The 25,881-nt window shown below is 36.9% G+C and overlaps 1 protein-coding gene across 2 annotated transcripts in view; it reads right to left on the reverse strand.

Moving 5' to 3' along the window:
- STX18 (syntaxin 18) overlaps positions 1-25,881 on the reverse strand; it is a 51,837-nt gene that overhangs the window by 5,571 nt on the left and 20,385 nt on the right. The window contains exons 2-7 of one of the 2 annotated variants that reach the window (XM_065735780.1): positions 20,540-20,607; positions 11,642-11,757; positions 10,179-10,256; positions 10,004-10,070; positions 6,459-6,574; positions 1,891-1,979 (exon numbers count right to left, since the gene is read on the reverse strand). In XM_065735780.1, the coding sequence (XP_065591852.1) occupies positions 1,891-1,979; positions 6,459-6,574; positions 10,004-10,070; positions 10,179-10,256; positions 11,642-11,757; positions 20,540-20,607 (534 nt within the window). The remainder of the gene's footprint in view (positions 1-1,890; positions 1,980-6,458; positions 6,575-10,003; positions 10,071-10,178; positions 10,257-11,641; positions 11,758-20,539; positions 20,608-25,881) is intronic. The other variant, XM_065735782.1, reaches the window with a different exon arrangement.

A 25,881-nucleotide genomic window follows, 5' to 3' on the forward strand; every position in this document is an offset into this window, starting at 1 on the left:
TTGGAATCATTCCACTACACAAGTCAGTAAAGAAAACTTAGTCCAGGGGAAAAAAAAAAAGAAAGAAAAAAAATCTTAGGTGGGCAAAAAGAAACATGTGAAGATTTTTATTTTTTCCTCATGGGATAAGAGAAAAAATTCAAAGGCTCAAGTAACTCTGGTAAGTCGTGAAATAACTGAGGCCTTACTCTAAAATGTATAAATTGATTCCATAAAAAAGAAATGTATTCATTCCTGAAGAACGACAGCAAGAGATGCAACACATTTAAAGTTACTACAGAGCCTAAAAAAAGCCAGTCGAGCACTTAGCAGTCAGTTCTCAGTGTGCCCTTTCAGAGCTGGTGCCGAGGGGAGCTAATAACACTGTGAACAAGCACAGAACAACAACTACATCTGACAAATCCTGTTCAAAGAGAGAGCAGGACCAAGCCTTCTGATTTCAAATGCATATTCAAGAACAATGCAGCAGAGTCAAGAGCAGCTTGCTCTCTTCTCTAAACCACACCATAATTTTGTGTAACCTACCCATCCAGGATGGGAAGTGATGCACATTCTGCTTGGGAATACCCTAATCCTTGCCAAGGAAGCTTCAGGTTCTCGTACTGCAGCAGCCCCGTGCTGCAGCTCACCATTTTTAAAGCTGTTCATCCACTGGCTGCTTATAAAGAAGTTTTTCCTCTTTGTAAAATCAGTGCAACACGTACAAAAGTAGAGAGAGAGTTTTGAGCCATGCCCCAAATTACAAACTGCAGGAATGCTAAAAGGTAACAGATAGGCTGCCAGCAATCACTCGGATGCTGAATGCTGTAGCCTAACAGTTCAATCACAAACAGAACCAAATTAAACCTATACATCAATCAGCTGATAATGGGAAAAATGCAGAACGGGTGAAACTAATGAGATCCTGTTGTGATGGAAAGCTCGCAGCTATTCTTTCTAATAAAATCACTCTGATTTTGGTCAACCTAATGAAGAGGAATTAAATTAAAAATAGCTATTTGTCTTCTAGGAGTAGTCCAAGTCAAAAAGGGCTAGTCACAAAATCTGACGTTGCTCTGACTTCTACTGTTTCCTAAGAAAGGAAATAAAACCTTTGATTTCAAAACCACTTTTAATCTCAAAGGACACTTCTAATGGGATCTGGAAGGTGATCATCCCAGTATTCAGCTCTGGTGAGGCCACACCTTGAGTTTATGCTCATTTTTGGGCTCCTTGCTACATGAAAGACACTGAGGCATGTTCAGAGAAGGGTAACACAGCTGGAGCACAAGTCTTATGAGGAGCAGCTGAGGGAGCTGGGATTGTTCAGTCTAGAGAAGAGAAGGCTCAGGGGAGACCTTGCTGCTCTCTACAAGTACCTGAAAGGAGGCTGTGGCAAGGTAGGGGTCAGACTCTTATCTCACATAACTAGGAATAAAACTAGAGGGAAGGGCTTCACCATGCACCAAAGGAGGTTCAGGTTGGATATTAGAAAAATCTTCTTATCCCAAAGAGCAGCCAGGGGCTGGAATGGGCTCAGGGAGGTGGTGGAGTCACCGTCCCTGGAGGTGTTCAAGAAACATGGAGATGTGGTACCAAGGGACATGGTTAGTGGCGAAATATTGGTAGTAGGTGGACAGTTAGACTGGATGACCTTAGATCTTTTCCAATCTTGGTGATTCTATGATTCCATGAAAATGCCATGGCTGCATGAAAGTATTTCTAGCAATTTTAAGTATTAATGGCTACTAGAAAAACCAGGAATCTTTGTAAAGGTGTTATCTTGTCATAGCATCGCTCTGCACAAAACAAAAGCTGTAAATGAACTTGCATGAGCCTGAACTTTCTTAGTACATATGGACACAGCAGGAAGCATAACAAAATGGAAAATAAGACTAAATGCATACTTGCCATTTGTATTTCTTCAGGTGACAGCTCATCTTCACCTTTACCATCCCCCCATAACCCAAGGTTAGACTGGGCGTCAGGCAGATTCCTGTCTGTAACAGAACAGCCAGTCTGAGACAATGCAGGACAGTGAGCAGTGGAGCAATAAGCACTGATCATTATTTCTGAGCTCTGATAGAATTGTTAGATATCATTTCTCATTAACTGAGATTCAACATTCGGTTACAGCACAGAATTACACCAATAGCCTTTAACTTCTAAACCACACAGAGGCGTACAGGTACATAAAAATTTGGGGATTATGAGGAGCTGGACTAAAATACTGACAGTAAATGGACCTAGACTTGATAGGGCATAAAATAGGGCACCTGAATTTAGCAGAACAAGAACAGGGTCCCTGCCCATGGCAGGGCACTAAAACTAGTTGATCTTTAAGGTCCCCTCCAACCTAAGTCATTCTATGATTCTATACAAAATTCAAAATGACAGTCTACATGCAGAGCCACTACACCCCAATGAGATTTGACAGAAACACCAGCTCCTCATTCCTCAGATGTAAGAACAGGCTAGCAGAGACATTTTGAGCTAAGCTGACAGGAGAAATCTGGCTTCCACAGACTGCTCAGACTGCATATTACAGGGCAAACCCCACAGCACTCTGGGCAAAGGGTCTTCCTGCATATAACAGGAGTCAGTCCTAAACCCACAGAACAGCCCCTACACATCAGAGCTGCTCCACTGATTTCACCAGCACATTCTCTCTGATTAAAGCTAATCATCTGCATAAATCTTAGCAGGAGTTGGGCGTAAAACATCTTCAATGGCTATTTCTAGGATATTCCCTTCTAGAAGATTTATTTTTAGGCTTAATTATATACCTCTAATTATAGACAAGGAAGTTAGAATGGGAACAAAAAGGAACTTTACAACAGGAACCTACTGTTTCTGAAGCTGTGCTAACATTGGCTTAAACTCCTAACAGTAACACTGCAACCTTGAGAAGGCCTCCTTCCCCTACAGGCATTTTTACAAAACTCAAAACAGAGGTTTGCACCAACTGCAAATGAATTCAAAGCTGAACTTGCTTTAACTTATCAGCTGCAAGTTGCAAATTAAATTACAGTAACATTTAGTTTTTAATTCTTTATAGCTTTCAGGCTTTCTATTTATTCTAGTGGTTCTGTTGTTCTGGGGGTGTTGCTGGCTTTCCTGGGTTCTGTTTGCTTTTAAGGTATTTACAAGTTTTGTCATTTACCTTGCCATGTGTTTTTAAATTTTTAATACTTTTTTTTTCTATTGCATAAGCAGTGTTGATTATCATTCAGATCATTAGTCCTCTTGAGAAGCTCCTGAATGGAGGAGTCCGATTAATGAAAAAATGTATTAAAAGTATTATAAGAAGAAATTTTCCCCATTAATTCTTCATTAGAATATTATAAAAAATTTTTGAAAAATAAATATTGTAAGAGAGCACTGCTGTACATTCTGATTCCCAAAAACCAAACCAGGACACACAAACAGTGAGAATGACACTCATGAAGGATATGGGTCAGGAACACAGCCTCTAAATAAAATATCTGTTCTTTCCTATAAGTAATAAGGAAGAAAAACAAGAGCATTTCTAAAGATTGTGTTGAAGGGATTCAACCCAACGTTTCCACTGGGCACCATCAGTATTTCCAATCTATTTCACAGAGATACAAAACTTATTTGTTTACCTAATCAATATGTTTAAATTATATCAAAATGTATTGGATTCAAAGAGAAGATAATTAGTTTACAGAGCTAAGAAATAAGTTGCGTTCCTGTTTTATCCCAGAGGAACCAATTACTTTCAGGCACTGTCAGCGCTGTTAAAAAACAGCACCTGTATCCAGTGTGACTGCTAATAAGTAAATACACCCAAGAAAGAGGTAAGTGAGTAACACACATCTCCCCAGAGCTGCATTCTGTCACCACGGTCACTTTGGAAGTTGTTCTGCAGCTTTCATGGAGCTGACATCAGCCTCTTTTGCAATTTATCCAGCAAAATCCAGACAAAAAACAGCATCTACATTTCACTTGCAGAAACAGATGTAGTTACTGAACGATGGAGATGCAAACTAATGATCAAATAATAGTAAAGATGAACTCTTCTCCATGCTGAGAGGAGACAGCTGCTAAGCTAGTGGACCAGTTCAAAAGCTACTCAGTATTTACATTTATTTCCATAATGAAATGTCAGGTCTGTAATATGCAAATAAACACTACTGGCAGAGCTTGACTCCAGAGAGATGGTTCTCCTACCACAAAGGCATGTCCAGCATAACCCCTATGTAAGTACGTGCTTCGTCTCAAAAGTAATCACATTTTGGTTTGATACTTGCCAAAACACCAGACAAAACTCAAGTCATGCCCTGGGACTCCAAGAAGGACACTCAGCTTCTCATCATAACGTTAAAATTAAAGGACAGGATTGTGACCTCTCTCAGATGATCTATCTTTTCAGCTGAGACATTTAAGCAAGGAACCCAAGCAAACTGATGACCAAAATGTCAGAGATACAAATGATCATAATGTTATAAATGACCAATACCCCTAGGATGAAACATCTTATTTCTGAACACAAATTTCCCCAGTGTAGATACTTGTCAAAAAGTAGAAAATCCAAGGCAGTAAGATTTGAACAGAGCTGTTTATCCATCAGTCACTTCATTATCACTATGCTTCAACATATTGTCTATCAGTTACATTACTGCTGTGCTTCAACAGGCAACTACCAGTGAAGCCACAAGGCTGCCTTCCATAACAGGAGCTACAGAATGCACATTGTGTATATTTACAGTCCATTTCAGACAGATTTATGTTGATATATAATTTTCCAAGTTTTCTCTAAGACTGGTCAGCATCCCCTTGGAAGTACTACATCACCACCACTTCTGTAAACAAACCCCTACATCTAGCTGCTTCCTCATACAAAACTATGGCATAAACTAGTGAGAGTGAAAACTGGAGGAAACAAAATGTGCAATACGCTAAGCTTAATTTCTGTTTATTACAGTGGTTTGCTGTGTCCAAAGCAACTAGAGAACCGTGTTTCCCATGACATGGCACAGATTTCTGAGCTAAAGATTGCAGTGATGCTTTACACGGTGCTCTCAGAGGTTGTGGAGATGTTTAACAACAAGGAAAGAGCACTGAGCTCTGCAGATGTTACTGTGCTGCCCCTTTTCTGTTGGTACAAACTCACAGCTGTGACATACTGATAACGTGTTAAGGTGAAACTTATCAACGTGCTTGTGTGCTGCATCTCTTAAGACATATTACAAAAATATACTAAGCACTAGAAATGACACCTCATCAAAACCTTTACTTCTTACAGTATAGTCAGCCTCCAGAGGAGGCAAAAACCCACTGAGTATCAAACAGGGCTGCACTACAAACTGCTTAGGAAGATAAGCAATGCCAAAAAAGAAATAGTTTGTATGTTGTAAGGTAATTCAGTATTAGAGTGCTCATTCAGAAATGGAGTACCCCTGTCACATGAACGCAGCTGCTGTATGACCCGAAAGTCACTCTCCAGAGAAACTTCACTCTTTTAATAAAAACCAGAAAAGAAGCAACAGATCAGGAGAATAATATGGTTATTTGGTGCACTTTTTCCTATTCTGATGAGTGTTATATTATATAATATATAAAGCATTTTATTATATAATGACAAGTATTATATTATGGTTGTCATCAATCATTATATAATGACGAGCATTATATTATATAATGCAACATCTCTCTTGCCACAGTTTCTGCTTCCCTCCAAAAACAATTTTCATGCTGTAATCACGCTGTATCCTAGAAATTACAAGCAGGAGAAATCAAGCCAGGGAAAACAGCTCTTTTTCTTTCTGTATGAAACCTGAAATTATCTGCACAGCACTCTGCAATGAGGTTCTGTAAGTGTGCAAGCCCCAGAACAGACCAAGGGGCCATCTTGAGAAGTGGCTGAGAGGAGACTTGCACACACAGCCTCAGAAGCAGCCACTATGAAATTAGTGAGTTCTGTCACTACTTACAGCTGAAACGACCAAGGTCAGAGATGCTGCTTTAGACTTGTGGCTTTTTCCTGCCTACTGAAAGAGAAGGTGCAGTCCTTTCAGCAAGGAAATTCAAGGCTGTGCCTGGCCAGCCACTAAAATCCTCTCTAAGAGCATATTCTACCTTTGTGTTGCTATTTTAGACATGTCTAACTCAAAGTCTCTGTGCTTAAAATCTAGAAATTGTTCCTAAAAACAACTGCAAAATCATTGAACTCCTTCCTTGCCATCAGTCAAAGGTATCTGGAGTATCAGGCACATCTCAGAACCGAAAGGACAGTGGAAAAAATAAATAAAAAGGAGAGTTCACACAGAGTTTTATTGAGGGAGTTAGAAAATCCACCAAGAAATAAAACTTTTTTAGCCGCCTGGAAGAAGCACGTCAAAAAGCTTAAGACTACTTCCCCACTCCCACACTGTGCTTCTCAAGAGCCCCATCAATTCAGAGAAGAAGAATAAAGAAAAGTACAGGAATTAGGCCTGTAACTGTTTTGTGCTTACCTTTACTTTCCTCTGCAGAAAGTTTTTCTTCAGACTCATCTAAAGAACTCTCTGAAAATTTTTCAGGAGAAAGTGGTGATTTGGCCACGTTGCTCTGCTCAGGTTCAAGTTTGGACCTACAAGCACAACAGTCTGCAATTTAATTGAATGCAATTGCATTTCTCTAAACTAAGAAAAACCTCAGATTATTTAAATTCATCACACTCCAACCTGCTCTTGCAGATTTCACAATGAAGATTTCCTAGACTTAGGTGTACTGAGCAACCTTCACTGAAATACTATTACAAAAACAAAGAAATCATATAATCCTGAACAACATAAATCACATATTCAAAATTGAGAAGAATTTTTCAGGCCACAGCACGAAAACCAGACATTTTGTTAAACTTCCTTTCAAAGAATCTAGCATATTAGAATATATAATGTTTTTTCCACACTGAAATTTTTTACTGGAAACAGCCAAGTCAACTAGTTAATTTTTTTCAAGTACTTTTTAACAGTTTACATTATATTTTAGATTATCATAGGGGAAAAGTCCAAAAATATAACAGAAATAGCTCTTTCCTAAAACAAGTTTATTTTATTTAACCAGCTACAAGGAATAATTTAACCAGGATGAGAACAATCCCTAACTTGCCTGACAAGACATAACAGAGTATTTAGAAGCAAAGAGAAGAAAAACTGCATGTAATGGTCGGATATATATTCCATTTAAGCCTCTGCTATGTAATTTTAATACAAAACCAACAGAAAAAAAATGAGAAGCATATTCAGTGCATCAGTACTTCTGTAGTTGTCAAGGATTTTTCCACTATGGCACCACAAAGTCTAAAATTAGTGGCTAAATGTTGTTTTTCCCAGTAAATTTTCGTGGTTTACAGTTGTCTACAATGAATTCTGTAACCACTACCTAGTAGATGGTTAAATGCTGAGCAATTATGTTGACAGAGAAACTAAAGAACAAAAACAGAAATAACACGCTGCATCACCCGCTGTGCCACCTTCAACACTTCCTCCCTTCTCAAATATAATCAACAGTTAATCTCATTATGATCTGCAATCTTCTCCTGCTGCTCAACAGAAGGTGTTGCATTTTGTGTCTTTCCCTCTTTGTATTGTGTCTAAACTCTAACTCATAATTAGAAAATTCTGAGAAAAACAGAATATAGCATATTAGTCATCAGTGACTGACTACATTATTTAAACAAGGAGAAAATAACAGGAAGCATTTATTAGTTCAAAAAACTCTGCAAGGCTGATTTCTGGTAATTTCACACAGAAGAATTTCTCATCTCTCACTGCTCAGGTTTCAAATTTGAGGAATACGAAAAGAAAAACCCAAAACCAAAAACCACTTCTCTGGGTGCCCATACTATTCAAATTATAACTGTGGTACCCTAGAAACATTAATTCAATATATAATCAAATCAAGCTGATTTTTAGTAACTCCATACTTAATTCACAAGAAATTATAATGGAAGAAAAGACACTGAAATGAAATATACATTTGAATAAGAATAAACATAAACTGAAAATCTTAACCAAGTACCATTACACAAAGAGCTGATTGTGTTTCTACTTCTCAACACTTCACATCGGGGAACCACCCCTATGTAAGAACTTTTTAATAAAAAAATATAAGCCCATTGACAAGGACAAGATATGTAAGAAAACTGTAACACTGGCAATTTGCTGAAGAGCTTAGGTTGTTCGGATGTAAAAGTGAACACAAAGTGTATTTCTACTGCAGACCTCTCAGAATTGTCTAAAAAGCACATTATTTTACGTTGACTAAATTGCAGGAAAATGATCTGCACTACAACTGATTTACTTCTAAATAAATGTATTCCTTTGCTATTTGTTTTTCTTACTTTTCGCAGTATAATAATCCACAAAGTTTTCAATTAAAATGAACAAAAAGTCTGGAAAGCACTACTTAAAGTAGCTTCAGTGATGGGAGATATTATCTCATCAAAAGTCTGCTGAAATCCTAGGGGAAATTACAAATCGACTCATTGAAAACACATGAAAAAATGATTTTTTCTTAAGTTATCATAAAGATCAGTTTATTCCCTGTGATTTATTTAAATTGAATTTTAATTTAAATGACAATTTAGCCATTGTATCACATCTGCAATGCATACAGACGACGACTTGGCCAACATGTGGTTTTTAATTCTTATGCCCAGAAGAGGCAAGTATTGCCCAGCATTACAGAAAAGGGCTGTATCTTCAGGGCTATTTTTTAATGCCTTATTGCTCTATTCATTAAATGATATTCTACCTTCTGGCACAGCTCTTTTTTTTACTGTACAAATCCAATTAACTTCTTTTGCCTGGTTAGTCACCTGATAAGTCCCAAACCTTCAACCTGACATGGAAGCAATAATAAAAATAGAACACAGTAGTTGGTACTTGTTAGCCAACTATATTTATGTAAAAACCATGCTAACTTTCTTTGAAATTCTTTACAAGTTAGGTGTTTTCACACACTACAAATATCACATAGAATGTTCCAGTATGTTTTTTTCTTTCTCCGCAAAGGCCTTCAGTGTTTTTATAACTCCCACCTTAATTTTCTCTCATTACTACCTACCAAATTTCAGAACTGGTCTGGGGTATTTTGTTTGCTTGTTTTTGACTTGTACTTCTATTTCTGTCTCAGGGAGATATATGTAAGTGAATACAAATGCATGTAATTATGCTGAATCACTCTGAGTAAAATGTACATACGGACGTTTGGAAACGTCCCTCTAGTTTCAGTGTAGAAGCTGATCAATCAAGTATGCAAAAAAAGAAACTCCCTTAAAGGTACTGGTTTTTTGGTACATGGGGTGCAGAGCCTGCAAGCACATCATCTTTAGGTACTTCCCCCACACACCTGTACCCTTAGGTTAGCAGTTTGAGCCAAATGCAGAAGCAATTTGGTTCAATTCAAAAGTTACATACAAGAGACCGATTTTGAATAATTCTCTATTTGCCACGAAACCTCACTATCTCAGGGATAATTTATTCACAACATAATCCCTTGCTTTAGCAGGAAGACAGTGGTCTAAGGAAGGGGGAAAACAAGGAAGAATGAGGGAGAGAAATAGAGAAATGAATATTTCTTGCACCAAAGCAAATGGTATCCTAAATAACGGAAGACATTAGCAACATGCAGAACTTCATCCTAAACTATTTTTCATAAAATATTGCTTAATGGGACATCTACAAATACAACAAAACATTTTTAAACGTCCAATAGGTTTATTCTCCCTCTTTCTACTAACTTGGTGCTCTTATCATTTACAAAAGGAAATAGTACATAAGGTCGTGTTGGCATTCTGCCATTTACAGAATTAACATGGCACATGAGAAGTATGAGAGCACCCTGGAATGCATCTGCTGATGGTAAAAGTTCTTCATCCAGATACAGATTTCCATCTAAAATAATCTCCTTAGAATCTAAACGTGAATAAAGGTTTTGTTTAATGTCATACAGATTGAAAAGCACAGGTTAATCTGTTTTGCTTATGTTCTGACAATGAGAGCTCATTACTCACAGTCTCTTCTTATCTATCACTCGCTTAACTCGGATGGCCCTCTGTTCAGAATACAGCTTACACACTCCTGTTTGAGAGATCAGGAAACAAAACTTCAGGTCAGGAGAGCACGATTCTTGGAAAATACGCTCATTTGTTTTTAACCACTCACTACTGCAGAAGAAATACTACACACTTTTTAAGTAATCTTCAATGAAGTCTAAGACAGCTGTTCTGTGCTCCTTCACCTGAGCAGACTGGACATCCTTGTGTGCTGGAATGCAAAAGAAAGATAACAGTGTGATCTTTTAACTGGTTATCACATTGAACCAAAGTCTACATTTTCACTTCATACACAAGTTATATCCAAGAGCCTATTAACATTTATATATATATGCAACTACTTTCAAAATTGCTATATTTTAATGTGGGTTCTGAAAAATCAGTAAACTTCTACACGAAAGTAAAACCTCAAAAAAACTTGTGTCACATAACTTTTGTTACTCTTTATATATGCTGCTGAGTCATATCATCTCCATTAAGTACCTAAACAAGAACAGACACCATCAAGCTAAGCACTGCAGAGCAGATTAGAGACTTCACTTATTTAACATGTTAGAATTTAAACATTTTACATTCTTCAGAGTTCACAGATGATGTGGAAATCTTTGGGACTGTGCCCAGCATCCTTTCAATTTAAATACCTGTTATTCTGATACTATGAAATTTCCATGACTGACCCCTATGACTTTCAGTGATTCTGAATAATGTTGGAAGATGGCATCCCAAAGTTGATGAAAACCTTTAGTACGCTGCTAAAACACATACATACAGGAAGACAACCTGAAAATGGCAAAATAGAACTTCTTTCCTCAACTTTCATGAAATAGTGTTGTAAAAGTATTATTTCATACACAAATTGTCAATCTGATGTTACCAGGACTCTGTTCCATGGTATTCCCATTCAGAAAAGTAAAACTGTTAATACTTCTCATAATGAACATGATGTCTTCTGATATACTTGTAAATTTTCTGCAAATATATGTGCACACAAGATTTTACAATTAAAATATTATATTAAGAAAGACTGGTTAGTTTTATTGGTTTCTTTGTTTTTTTTTGTTCGAATTCAAAACTTTAAGAGCTACACTCAACAACTCAAGGGAATATCTGTAGTTGATGAAAATATCCGAAGAGTTAATGCAATGACATAGATGATATTCCATTTGATACAGGGACTTAATTCCTTCAAATTTGGAAAGAGTATCCCTGTGAAATGTTACCAGTGGAAACCACAGAATGAGACATTCACTGAGCTTTGGCTCAGTCCTCTTTGCCACAGTGCTAAATCACAACTAAACAGTAAATATGTAAGACTATTGTTTTTACTGAAAAAGCAAACAAACAAACACACACTGCACTTGCAGTGCATATGAATAAATAAAATTTTATGCTCCAGCTTACCCTTTCACTTACATGAAAGAATCAGGCATGGTTCTACTCAATCAGTGGGATTATACAGATGAAACAAAAGAGGAATGAGACTTCACCAGTCTCCTTACAAAAACATTTCAGAATTCACAATGGCATGCAATATTCATTCTTGTGTTAGCCTTAACTGATAACCAAGAAAGAACATTTAGAAGTTGCTCAGTTTACCTTCTGTTCTCAGTTGATGAATGGCATCTGCACACGTTCTCATAAATATCTGAGCATCTTGATCTATCTGATCACGCTCGGTTTCTGTCATCCTCCCATATTCAGACATAATATGGCTAAGAAACAAGAAAAACTGTCACTTGTGAAATCCTAATATAACACCTACAAGAATACATTTGGGATCTTCTTCCCACTCACAATCTCCACAAATGCCTTTTTGCAACACTAGTTTTCGCAGAACAAGGAGATATAAACTATTTGTAAGAGTAAAAAGTGCAATATCCATCAATTCTATAGAGCTGAATGGTTTTTTAGAACATTTGTTTGGAGTGGTAAAAGATGTAAGAAGAACAACATATTCTATCACCTCTGATACTGTCCAATACTGAGTAAGTTAGGAGAAAATACAATCAGAAAATAAATAGTCACTCTCAACACTTATCTAACTGTGCATACTTCACTTCTGAACATAAGACACCAAGCAGAATAAAGGAACAGCTCCAACAATGAAGAAACTATAATGCCTTGTAGTTTATTTCACTTATGTATGTCTTCATTTCCTAACTGCTGAGCTTCATTTTTAAAGTAGTTGTATTATGGAATATGGGAATTCAAACTACAGTACAAAAGGACATTAAAAAAAAAGAAGTACTTTTACAAAAATCCTGTCCACATGGTTTATTTTCATTTTAGTCGATCCATTGTACATTTAATATTTTCTAGTAAGCTTAGAATATTTTTATGCTACTATATTTTAGTAGAAAGGGAGGCTAATCTCAAAAGGACAAATAATACCAGCGAGTTCAAGGTAAAGCTTTCCAGAAAGATGGATTTCCCCACTATTCTCTCCCATTACATGCCATACCACCCTCCTGAATGTCAGCATACTAACTGTGCTTATTCCAGATCTCCAGCAAATTTTTAGGCTTACTCTAATGTCCCTGAGTGTTGTATCAAAACATCTTCATCCTCATCCTGCATGATTGGTTGCATATGAAAAAGACAACATGTAGTCCATCTGGCTTGAAAAATCAGTAACTGCTGACTGGCAGCTCATACACAAGCACAAATCAGCCAGTAAACAGAAAGGCAAACTGATTAGAAGTAATATTCACTGTTTTCGTCTTGTTTGTTTCCAACACTGTCACCTAGTTGTCAGATAAATCCTGTGAATTTTCCTTTCTAATTAAAACTGCTCTAAATACTCTGTAACTTACAACGAACTTACAGAAATGTTTTCAATTTGTATTTTAATAGTAGTATTGCTCTTTTCTGGTAACAACAGTGAGTCTGCACATACAATAAATCTATCCCATCACCATTCTCTAACCTTACTGTAGAAATAACCATTGCTTTAAGAAGAACGGGCCAAAGAGGAGAAGGACATCACCACCACCAAAAAGAACAACCAAACAAACAATAAAACCACCCATGTGCCATATGTCACAGATGCAAATACTTGCTTAGAATTACTACCAGTGATGTTATTGTAGCAATGAACTGCTGCACCACTAAATCAGGAGAGGTCTTATGAGTCCAGATGATCCAGAAGCAACCTCGAGAACTAGCTAGAGTAGAAGATACGCACTGGCTAATGCATACATATAGAAAGAGGATGGAGTGCAATATTCTTCCAGATGTTTATACTAAACAACTGGAGAAAGCTTCATGGAAATTATGGACTGGAAAGCAACTTGAGTTTTTTGTGATTCTCAAAAAAAGGTACTGAAGAGCAAGGAAAAGACAGCAGCTATCAAGTAGGCAGACTCCAACAGTCCAAAAAATAAAAATACTTAAATTAGGAAGATGAACATTTCCCATAGAAATGACATTGGGATACCTTGCAATTCTGCCCTTGGCAAGAAAAGGCAATGCAATAAGAGATCAACTATGCTATTTCAAGAGCTCTTCACTGAGTTCAAACACAGTTAAGCAGAATACAGAAAGTGCAAATTAGGTCTGATTGCTACTGACAATTCTAAAAGAACACTGCACGTAGGGATGCAATCAGAAAAGGGTCAAGTCCAGGATGAGACATAACTGGCAAGGGATGCCAATAATAACAAGAAGTTACTCTGCAAATGTTACTAAGTGAAAGACCAAAGAAAACTGGCTTGCTACTCAGTAGAGAAATAAAACTATATGCAGAGAATGAAGAAAACCTCGATGTTCCTGGCTTTTTCTACATTAACTTTTACCACTAAGGTAAATTTTAAGCTGCTGTTACTATTCCCTTCAAATCACTGAATAATCTGGGCCCAATTTAGCACATTTGACCTTCAGAGAAAAGTCACAATTTTTAATTGATACTTTTGTCAGTAACAGCAAGCATGAAATGCTATTATGCTATTTTTATAACAGGATGCTGAGTGAGTGAGTGTCTGAGGAAAAGTACTGGGCAATCCAGGCCATTGAATAAGTTTATCTCAGGGTGCAGTGCCTCTAGGCTAATGCTGGAGGTAAAGCTGATGAAGGATATATTCCTCCTCTTCAATTACAAATGGTGTGCTCTGAGAAGAAACTGACTTAAGAAAGACATCCCAGGTGAACACACATCCATATAGTATGCAGAAACAGTAGACAAGGCCCTAGAATAAAACAGGCAACTCATCAAGTTAAAGGATTTATCCTCACTGCCAGGAATCACCACACTGAAGGAGAGTTCTAGGTGGATGTAAGTGCAGCATCTGTATTTTATAAAAGGAATGTTACATTAAAAATAAAGTAATTTCCACATCCCTTGGTCTAAAAAAAAATATAGGAACAAATAGTCAATTTTAAGTGCTTTGAAGAGAACCAAAAAAACAAAACAAAACAAAAAAACAACAGCCGTGACATATCAAGAATAAGTGCAGACTACTTCTGGGGTGCTGAACCAGGTCGTATGGAGGGATGTATACTGCTACGTATCATTACTCAGGCTTTTGCTACTACTTCACATGACATTCTCTTACGCTGCCAGTAAATAAATGCATTAAAAGAAACAGGCACTGTGTAGACGTGAAATGGGGTGGAAAGCTGAACTCAGAGTACTTATAAAGCAAACCAGAAAGACATACTATGTTGTGTTCCACAGTGATCTACTCTGGGTCTGACCCTGTTGAAGGTTTGCATGGGAACTCGGAAAGTGAAATGGAGTATACATTTACTACATCTGCAGGGGCACAGAGCTAAGCAAATTCAAACTGCATTAAGAGAACAAGACTTTGACACAAAACAATATTGCCAACTTGGAGAAACAGCAGGAAGAATTTGAATGAGGAATGGTCAAAGGCTCTTTGCTGCAGCAGGACTAATGACAGGCAGAATGGGGAACAAGCAATTAGGAAACAGTACTTCAGGAAGACATCTGGGATCACACTGGATCATGAACTGAACAAAACAAGATGCTGTAGAGAAAAGTGATAACAAGGACGCATGAATGCGGCACAAGCCATTGCAGCCAAAAGGCAATCCTTCTGCAGTCCTTAGCTTTGGGCAGGGCCTCAGCTGAAGCATTTCAGTTCTGCCCCTCACTGCAACACCAGATGGGACAACATTCAAAGAGAGGAAAAACCATAAGCAAAGAGAGTATGTACGAAAATCTAAATACACAGTAGTCATTGATTCAAGAAAAGACTGAAGAGTCTTTTCAAACTAACAAAATTAATTGATGAGGAAAATCAATCAATCAATCTAGTAGAACAGATAAGGAAACAAAAAAGCAGAAGGAAGATACAGAATCTCCACTGAGGACATACCAAAAACCAAACAAGACATGGTGTTAGGAATGACCTGTTTGTTCCCTTTTTTGAATAAGTGTCAGCTATGTTCATTCCAGTGCACCATTTATGTGATCTTAATTTGCTGGAAAAGCACAGGGAACAGTCTATGGAGGTATTAAATCAGCTTTTGGAATTAGCAACTCTTTATGTTGGTGCATGAAACATTTTCTGCTTACTTATTCAATGAAGACACTAAACCAAGCAGAAAAACTTGATTTTCTTCCTGCATTACAAAATGGAGAAACAAGGTAAAAACTTCTCAAATGACAGAACATTTCAAACAACATCCATGGAAGCTTCAGGTACTATAGCAGGCAGCACGGACATACCTGAATTAACATTTTCAGATTCGCAAAATACTGTTGAGAAATTGCAGAATACTCTTAGGAACAATTACTATTTCTAAAATGTGATATATGAACCTAGAAAATTCAATAAAAAGTCATTTGAAATTAGACTCCTACAGAACAGAAAAATGTTGTATATTCCCCCACGAAGACAACGCTAGACTTCCTCTGAAGTCCTTACAGGTCACCTACACATTTCACTGCTTCTCATAAAAACATAATTAAGTTACCGTAATAAAGCAGGCTGGCAATGTAGGGGAGACAATCAGAGACTATTTTTAGAATCTTTTAATGGTTACTTATTTCCTTTTATTGGTTACATCAAGGGAATACGCTCCAGAAAACACAGGGCATGTGCTCAACTATCTCCTATTAGCTGACAAACACATAATTGATTTACTGTTCGTTTTTTTCCAGCTTTAGTAGGTAGATAAATGTTCATGCCAGAGGAACAATTACTGAACTCCAATGTTATTTATGACAAAAAAAAATTCTTTAACATTACTTTCAAAGCACATCAACTGATGTAAACAACATATGAAATGTTCAAGCACTGTTCAAGCCACCCATCCCACGGAAATAAAAATAATAAATACATTCTACTCAGAACAACCTAAATAACACTGATGAACTACATAAACACTCCTACGGTTGCAAGAAGTGAGTAAATTAGATATCAAATAATCCGTGGAAGAAAGATCCCAGAGATTTCCCATTCACGTATGAGGTGTTCTACCACCACAAACCATCCCAATTCATTTCCAATGTCCTGCCAAATTAAAACAATAAGGATAACTGCTGGTCTTTGAACTTACTAAGCCTAGAAAGATCCTTTGGAGAAACTGGAGACCTGCAGAGGAACATTTCAAATTCCCAAGTGTGAATGCAATACTGCTAGTTCCTAGAACCACAGGTAACACAACTGTACAAATGATCAAATGGTGCAATTGTCAAAAACATAATGGAGCTCATAATGAAAGGCAAAAACACGAGTCACTCACAGCATCAGACAACTTCCCCAAGAACAAGTAAAGGATTTCACCAAAGAAAGCAATGTAGGAATGTATTTTGCTAATGTACAGAGAAGAAGAATATATGGAACACACAGAATAATACTCTAAAAAAGCAAAGGCAAGTAACAATTTCTATCTCAAAAGAATGAACAGTTTGCTTAGCAAGGAAAAAAGAAGTCACCCACATCTCATTAACGTATGCAGGAATGAAGAGTTCCTGCCTCCTCCTTTCCAGAGAAGAATTATCAGAGATAATTCTTATCAGAAAAGAATTTGATATTTGGATTTTACAGAATTATGAAAGGTTTTTTGTTTTGCTTTAAAAGGTACTGTTCATCACTGACTCTCACTAAAGATAGGCATTTGCTGAATGTTATATTGCAAGGAAAATCCTTAAGGACTGCAATTTGGCCAGAATAAATTCCAACATTTAAATTTCTGGTGCTTACCATATTTACTAATCAACTGAAAATAACTTCTGCAGATTATCAAGTATTTCACAATAAACCTACCCGAAGAAGCTGGTGAAGAAGTCCTTAAGATAGAACAGATACTAACAAATATCCAACTACTGCTTATCAATGTGGTTTTTAAGTAGTGAGAGTATTTTCCAACACAAACATTAATTTTCAGATGTTCTTAGATGTTTTAATGTATTTACTAATTGCTGAGTTTCATTTTTCTCCAAAGATTGCTGGAGAGTGGCTGCAGTTAAAAACATGCAGTGAGTACTATGACAGCTACTATTAGCAGGAACAGTGGCAAAGCAACATCCCATGACTTAGCCAACTTTCTTATAAAATATCATGCCACTGAATGTGCTCCCTTTTTTCACAAATAAAAAATTAGAAACTACCATACTTATGGAGAGAAGTCTGATGGAGGAGATCCTACATGCACCCCTCTGTAAATCAGTCTTCTAACTTGTGCTGCCAGTACAAGATGGCACCACTAAAACGTCAAGAAGTTCTAACCAGAGAACATAATGGTAGTTAGGTTACAACAGAAAAGATGTCAGAATAGAAAAATTCCCAACAGAAAGCTGAAAAATCCAAGTATAAGCGTAAGACAGTGAATCCTGATGAACAGGAAAGATACAAAGGCTTAAAAAGAGTTAGCTTAGCTCATTCCATCACTTAAGGTTTGCCCCTCCTATGTTACAGCTGACAGTTAAATCAAGAAGAAAAGAAGTGAACAAGCAACTACTAATTCTTGAGCTTTTTGAACTCAATTTAGTCATTTCAACTGAAAAGTCAGAGCTTGATAAACTTGGTCTGTACCTTAGTTTCAATTAATCCTTCTTCCAGCTGTCTTTCTCATTTGTAGAAATACCCCTCTATAAATGAATTAGAGATCTCTCCTCTCCAGAACACTTTATATGTGCCCCCTCAAAAAATATTTCTAAAGAATTCACTCCGTAATTGAAGTAGTCAAATTTCATTGCCAGGATTAAGCCTCCGATATAAAATCCAGCATAGCCTTTTTGTATTAAACTGTCATAAAATCTTCCCTGTAGTTTAAGTATGTTATTAAAATAGCTGTCTTGAACAAGAGAGGCATTTGTTAAGACTGTGAGAATGACAGTATGGATGCCGTGGTCCTCTTCATATCCACAATTATGGAATTTGACAGCACTATTTAAATTTCACCATTAAGTACAGGATCAATTTCAATCAGATAAGATTAAGTTTATTATTTCACTGTTTAAGAAAGGAAACAACACTTATTTTTCCTCTCCTTCGCTAATACCTACAGCAGAGTGAGGGAAAAAATCATTCAGAGTTCCATGACAACTGGCTAAAAGAGTTTATAAAAAGAAAATTATCAGTTTTTAGAAACCAAAATAGCTCGGACAAAATCTTTACTCTGTGTTCTCACGTCTATTTTATATATGCTATTGTTAATAAAATCTAGAAGTTATCACTGACAGTTTGTTCTTTCTGTACTTTTTTTTGCAGTTTCATAGCTCATACATTCACATGAAGTTTTCACGCAAGAAGTTATTTCAGTATTCAGTTGCTAGCTCCACCTAGTGTTACCTGTTATCTATTCCAAAAGGAACTGAAAAGCAGAGAGCTAGACATAATACATAAATATACGCTACTTTTGCCTGCTGGTTGGAAAAGCAGTTCCTCATATGTCTTCCATATAGAATTTTCACTAATACTATGAATAGCTCTCATTGCCCTACCTTTCCTAAAGCACTCAGAATCTTCACTTCTGAGGTTTCACTGATTTCAGAATCTCAGGTTAGGTGCCAGAAGAGTCCCAAGGACACCTTTTGATACCACTGACCATACAGCATTGCCATCACTGTTACTGACTTTCTTAGAGGCAGTTATTTCTCAGAAAGTCTGTTCTTCCAATACAGAGCCTAAGGAATTGCAGAGGGCTCAAGCTGTTCCTACTCCTTTCCCACATGGGATGAATATCTGTCCAGATAATGCTCCTTACTTGTGTCTATGAAGCCTTTTGGATAGGCATTAAATCAATATGGGACTGTGTCTTCAACAGATAGATGCCTTTAAACTACACTTTCTCAACTTGGATTGCCACAACAGTTTTGTTACAGGAGAACTGGAATGCAGACAGGGCTGACTCAAGCCATGCAATATTGCCACTATGCTGAGCAGAGAAATACAACACTGAAAATGGTGAGGTTTACAGAAGAATCTTCAAAGGGGAAAGTTTACCCACGCCATTTCATTGAGATATAAAAAAATAATGAACCAAAGCAAAACATGCACAGATTTCTTCTCAGACGGCTGTAAAAATATATATTTAGCAGCTTGAAGTTCTTTTTCCCCCCTCTCAAGGAAGGTCATCACCACAATGATCCACTTTGGTCACTTCAAGAACAGCCTACTGACATTTTCTTTAAAATGGCTGCACCCTGAAATCTGGAAACTTAATTTCTTAGAAATTAAATGGCTTCTTTCTAAAGGGTATTTCTCAGCTCTTTAATGAATCTGTTAGGATGCATTAATTATGCACACATTCTATATTCTGCCTATTTTACATCTGGTTGGGATCTGCTGTTTTTGAACCAAGAATCTCAAAATAAAAATGAAGTCCCAGAACCCTGGAGAACACCTCTCTTCCTGTGCATAACTGGGGTGGACAGTTATCTAGCTTTGAAGGATAAGGAATTGGTTAGATGGTCACAGACAGAGGGCTACAGAGGGCTGTGGTCAATGGCTCCACATTCCTGTCATAACCAGCATCTCAGAGGGGTCTGTCTTGAGACTGGGACTCTTCAACATCTTTATCAATAACCTAACCAGTGGGATTGAGAGCACCCTCACTAAATTTGCTGATGACAAGCTGAAGAGTGTAGCTGATTCAACAGAAGAAAGGAATGCCATCCAAAGGGACCTGGACAAGCTTGAAAAGTGGGTCCAGGGGAACCTAACAGGGTTCAAGAAGGTCAATTACAAGGCGTTGCACTTGGACGGCAGCAACTGAAACTAGTCTTCTGTCTCAGGAACCACTTCAGAAAGTTATTCTGCAGCCATTAGGAAGTGTTGGGCTCAGACTGTCAGTCTGATTTGTTTCAGAATACATCCTAAAAACCAGAGATCTTATTCAAATTCTAAGCTTCATTTTGTTTAGGGCCATTTTCTTCCTAAGGAGCTTATAAGTAAGCTAATTAATAAGCAACCTACATTTTTGTTTTTAGCTATTATGCCTATACATTTTGGGCCAGTATGCTTCATAAATAAGAAAATATATTTAAAAAACAATCAAAACCATTTCAGCAAAATACACACTTACCTGTATGCATTAATGTAATCCTTTCTGTGTTGAAGAAGAAAATCTTTCAGTTTCCCAATATTGGAAATCTAAATTAACAGCAACAAAAGAAATCATATTTAAACTCCATAGTTACAGATAGTAATATTTGCATACATTTTCAGTTCAGTACTTCCACTCTTCAAACATAAATTAGTAATATTCACTGCGTAATTAAGCAGCAACATTTATACTCTTTTATAATATAACTTGCACATTTTTCAAGCAGTCAGTACATACAAATCATCTGAAGATGTTTGCTGTACGAAAACAGAATTTTGAAGAGTAGCAAAAATGTACGTCTCATGTAAGAAAGCATAAACTAAACACTGAATACTACAAAATGCTAAACATAAATACAATATAAAACATTAAAATAATAAGCAACTCCAAGCATAACTAAACATTAAAATTCATATCAACTGACAATTCAAAATCCAAAATATGTTTCAGAACATAAATTCATTTTAAATCATACAGGAAATTTTAAAACTCTCTACTGATTAAGAACAATAGAAATACTCAATTTCCTTTGAGAGAACTTGTAGAGCAAGGTGCTGCCTCCGTAATTCCTATTTCTGCAGCAACACAGTGACCAGTTTGTGCCTGAAGTACTGCAGGTATCATCTGAGAATTTTTTGTCAGGACACACATACACAGCAGAATTATTTCCAGACTTCTTTTTCCATTTCTGGGCTTTCCCTTCACCATGGATGTATTTGCATCGTATCTGCAAAACCATTTGATTTTCTTCATAAAAGTCTTCACAGAGACCTTCTGAAAGACTTCCTAATCTATGAAAGAACTTTTGCAAACTTTAGTTGAATTTAAAAGATTTTGTGGAGCATAAGATCCCACTTTGTCTTACAGAATACATGAGCTACAGAAAATCAGTTTTCATCAGCCACAGAAACAACGTGGCTACCTCAGCAGATCTAGAAGGAGAGGAAACGATGGAGTGAGGAGAGAAGAGGTTGTTGTATTACTGCTAAATATAGGACAGGGAGTTGGAGGAATCGTTCTAAAGCATTTTCTCAAATATTCATTAATAATTCTGTGTAAGAAGCATGCAAGGAATTTTCTAATTCAATATTTTAGTTTACAAACACAATAAATGTGGTTTATTCCATGTATCTGGGAAAAAGCATCAAAAGCTGTTCAAATCCTATTTTCATGCAAATGTTCCCTGTAATTAAACAAACAAAAAACCACAGAGACAGAACACACAACAGTTTATATAATAAACAGAAGATTAATACCCCCAATTATTTTTTCACAAGATCAATTGGCCTTTGAAAAAACAGGAAAAAAACAAACTTGATAAGGCCACGGTGATCTGTTAAAACTAAAAACTTGTTTCCTGCACAAATACATGGGCATAGGTTTCCCTGTTATCTGCTGTTTGTTTTTTTACTACAGTTCAACATAACACATAATTGGTTTTCCCTATTTTCATGTTTTAAGTTTTCCATACAAAGAACAGCATGTGAAATTTCAAGCCATTGACAGCAACACATTTCAGGAACTCCAGCAGAACCAAATAAAGTGTGTTAGCACTGCCAGAAGCATTAAGAAGAGAAATACTGAAAACACTGCTCAGGATCAATTGGACACAAACAGTCGATTTAAATCCTTCTACAGATGTTTCTTCTGGAACTTATTTTTGTACTCTTTCTCAGCATTAGTATATAAAGAACTTTGCTTAATAGGCAAACTAAGCTTGACTATAAAAGCAGAATCTTCAAAATAGCCATACAGTACTTCAGTAGAACAATAATACGTAACAAGCAGAAAGTACTACAAAGAACAAAGAGTAGGACTGTAAAATGAGACACATTTGAAAACATTTACATTAATACATGAACAAAGACTAAACTAGAAAAGGGATTAGCAAAATTTTATAAGTAATAAATCTTAATATTATTGCAAAAGCTACAATTTAGGAGTGATTAACAAGCAGAAAGAATCAGAATGACAAGCAAGAACACTGTCTTACAGTAATTAATTCATCCAGTCACAAAGAGCATTCTATTTAGGCTAAAATTGTCATCGTGTGTTTGAATTGCACTGACCCCACTTTGCCTCTCCTTCATTTGTAAAGCTATTTTCATGAATTTAGAATGACACTATTATGCCCATACTTGCATCAAGCTCTCAGTTCCCAAGATTTGCATCAGAAGTGAGACTTCCTTGTTCTACTTTCCCTCAAATTCTAACAGCATCTCCCTGTGATCTTGCTCTAAGGCTATTTCTCTTTGGCCTTTTCTTACCATGTAATACTGGCACAGTACTGAATTAAATTTGTCATTATCACACACAATTAAGCATTTTTTAATTAAAAAAAAAAGTCTCACTAGCATTTAATAATGGGAACATGAATTTTATCTAAAAATGCTCTCAATTCTGTTTATCTATTCTAAGATTCTTTATCTTCTACAGACACAAAACATCCATTATTTCACAAATACAAATCTTGAAGATATCTCCAGGGTCATCAACTGGCATTTGGTTTGGGGTTATCAGAAGCACACCATACACTACACAGAGTTATCACACTCCATCCTAAAAGCAGTAAAGCATCTTCCTAATCCATCTGACTTCCCCCATTAGAATCTTACTGCTCTTACTAGGAATAAGATCTGCCAAAGTTTCAGGTTTCCTAATTAACACATTACACCCATCTGCTCTTGTTTCTAAATAGTCCTTACCCCAAAAGTTCTTCCCTGCACACGTGCTTATGAGTTTGCTCTAAGTAGTCCTGTCTGCCCATAACCCCAGACAAAAGACCCCAAGCTTTTAGTTTTTTCTCATAGGGTAGTTCTGACATTGCTTAATTTGTGACTTCTCTTGTTTACTCCACTTTGTATCCATCCTCTTCCAAAACAAATAACCAGAAGGGTATACACTGGTGTTTGTACTTCACAGTTCAGCTGCAGATATCTTTCTGTCCACTATTTTCATTTATTTGCTTTTTTCTTTTGTTTGATCTCAAACTCCATATTCTATTGTTGGATTTCTTTCTTAACAACTCCAGACCTTGAAGTCATTCATCACGTTCTCTAACAGAGCACGTTCTTCCCTCTCCTTCCTCTCATCACGACATTTTAACAGCACAATCTTACTTCTTCATTCCCCAAAATAAGAACATTATTAAATGTGATTATTCTTAGAATACAAACCCAGAGTAGGTCAACTGTTAACCTCCCCTCAGTGCAGTACTTCTTTCAATACAGCTGTATCACTACTGCTATAGCCACATCTTACTCAGGTAATATTCTCTTTGCCAGTATTCTGCAGACTTCTCATTAGCACCTTATCAGACCCTTTGCCATCAGACACCAGATCTCCATAACAAAGGAAATGAAATCTTCTTAAAGCATCAGGTTGGTTGGGCATAGTCTATTTTTAGTATGATAGCAAATTGTACTCCATTGTATCTTACTTCTCATTTATCTTTTTCCACTTAAAGTCTTTTCTGAAGCCTGGAACACTTCTGCACCAGAATAAAAGCCCCGCTGATGCCATAATCAGTTTCTTTCTGCTGACTTAATTAGAGGCATTAAATTTGCTACCCTCTGATCAAATGAGATCATCACTAACTCAATGCATTTTCATTAAAAAAAAAAGCTTCCATCAGACTGGTGATTTCTCAAATGCACTGTGTTTGAACTCAACCCATAGATATCTGATGGCTATGGCTTGACTTCATCAACATTTCCAATTCCGTGCCCTGATTGCCAGTACCTACCTTGTTGGGCTTTTTTGCCCTGCTCTTCTGTGCCTTTTCCTCATTAACTCAGTTTAAAAACCACACCTAAACTATTCATAACCTATGTTAGAGATGCATGAAAAATCCACTTTTTCCCTAGTTCTCCTTTTATTTATAAGTTGAAACATTCTTTAGCCATATAGGTTTTTAATCCTGGTTAAGTACTGGTTAAATCACTGTGAACTTGTCAATTGTCAACTTTATCCTCACAAAGTCTTTCCCTTCTGCAACAACGTTTTTGGCCAGCCAGTTTCTCTCTCTCCCAATGTTCCCCACTCCTTATTGCCTCTGAGCGACATTTTTTTCTTGTATCGTAACTAATCCTTCAAGTAGACATGGAATGGTTTTGAATCTCCCTTGCATTTTAGTGCAGCCATTTTTTTCCCCACTCTATTTACTCATCCATCATAATCACAACTTCCTATTGCTGTGCACACCTCTTTTGAAAACAAGTATACTGCTGGTCTACACAGCCTTCAGAAGGATAGATGAAAGCAGACCAAGCACAAACATAACAGAGCAGTGGCCCCCATCACAGCTCTTGTAAATTAAGTTGCTTCCCTTATGAAAGTTTGGTCTAGAGAAATAAAGGTGTCCTTAGCTGCCCTGAAGAGTTAGGAGAGCTTAGAGAAATGCCCCTTACAGTAGCAGCACACTTACACGACATTAAAAGAAAAGTTACCTTATGAGGAAGAATATTACTGAATAGCTAGATTTAAATGACATTTTTTGGGGGAGTCATAGGAATTCCTCCCAATATTGCCAGCCATCAGTTACACTAATGCATTAACAGCATGTTCCTGAGCTGCTGCTCACCACCAGAATGCTGAGGCTTGTTTTATTTTCAACAACACTAACTGCTTATGCAGTTCCAGCCTTTGCCACCCCCGTTCCCACCTGCCCACAGTACTCCAGCTCTCCCTTGAGGGTCAGCACCATACAGCAAAACACTGGAATGATTTTTCTTAAATTAAACTTCTGGGAATGGGACTAATCATGTTTAACTAAAATAAATCTACTGCATTCATTTGAGCCCTCAAATACCTTTTTCATCAGAAGGGAGAACAGAAGCTGGGTAACACCAGCAGGGAATTTCCTAACAGACACCTGACAAGAAAGGAGGTAAATTCAGTTACAGCTTAAGAAACTTAAAACAGTAACCTCATAAGCTCACGTGCAGAAATCAGAGACTCCAGGTGTTACTTAAACCCCTCTCAAGCTTAGCTCTGGCAGTGAAAACCCCAATGGCCCTCAGCTGTGAAGCAGCAGCAATTACCCACTGGGTGGCAACACGAGCATCGGCATTGTGCAAGTGAAAAGCACACCATAAATTCACATTAAAGCCTACAATGCAACTTTTTAAACTTGCTTTAGGTTCCAGTTTGGACTTTATCTTCATTTCAAAGTTTATCTTCGTTGCAAATGATCTCTTTAACACACACAATTGTGTTTTGTTGCCACTGTAGATTTTTCAAAGAACTTTTAATAAAACATAAAGGCAACTACTGTATATAATGTAGGTTCAGCACAAAAAGAAGCTGAGAATGGCCGCCAT

Source organism: Cyrtonyx montezumae, unplaced genomic scaffold (assembly GCF_038088225.1).
Source record: "Cyrtonyx montezumae isolate F1298 unplaced genomic scaffold, pur_monq_1.0 scaffold_2, whole genome shotgun sequence".
Classification (NCBI taxonomy): Eukaryota; Metazoa; Chordata; class Aves; order Galliformes; family Odontophoridae; genus Cyrtonyx; species Cyrtonyx montezumae.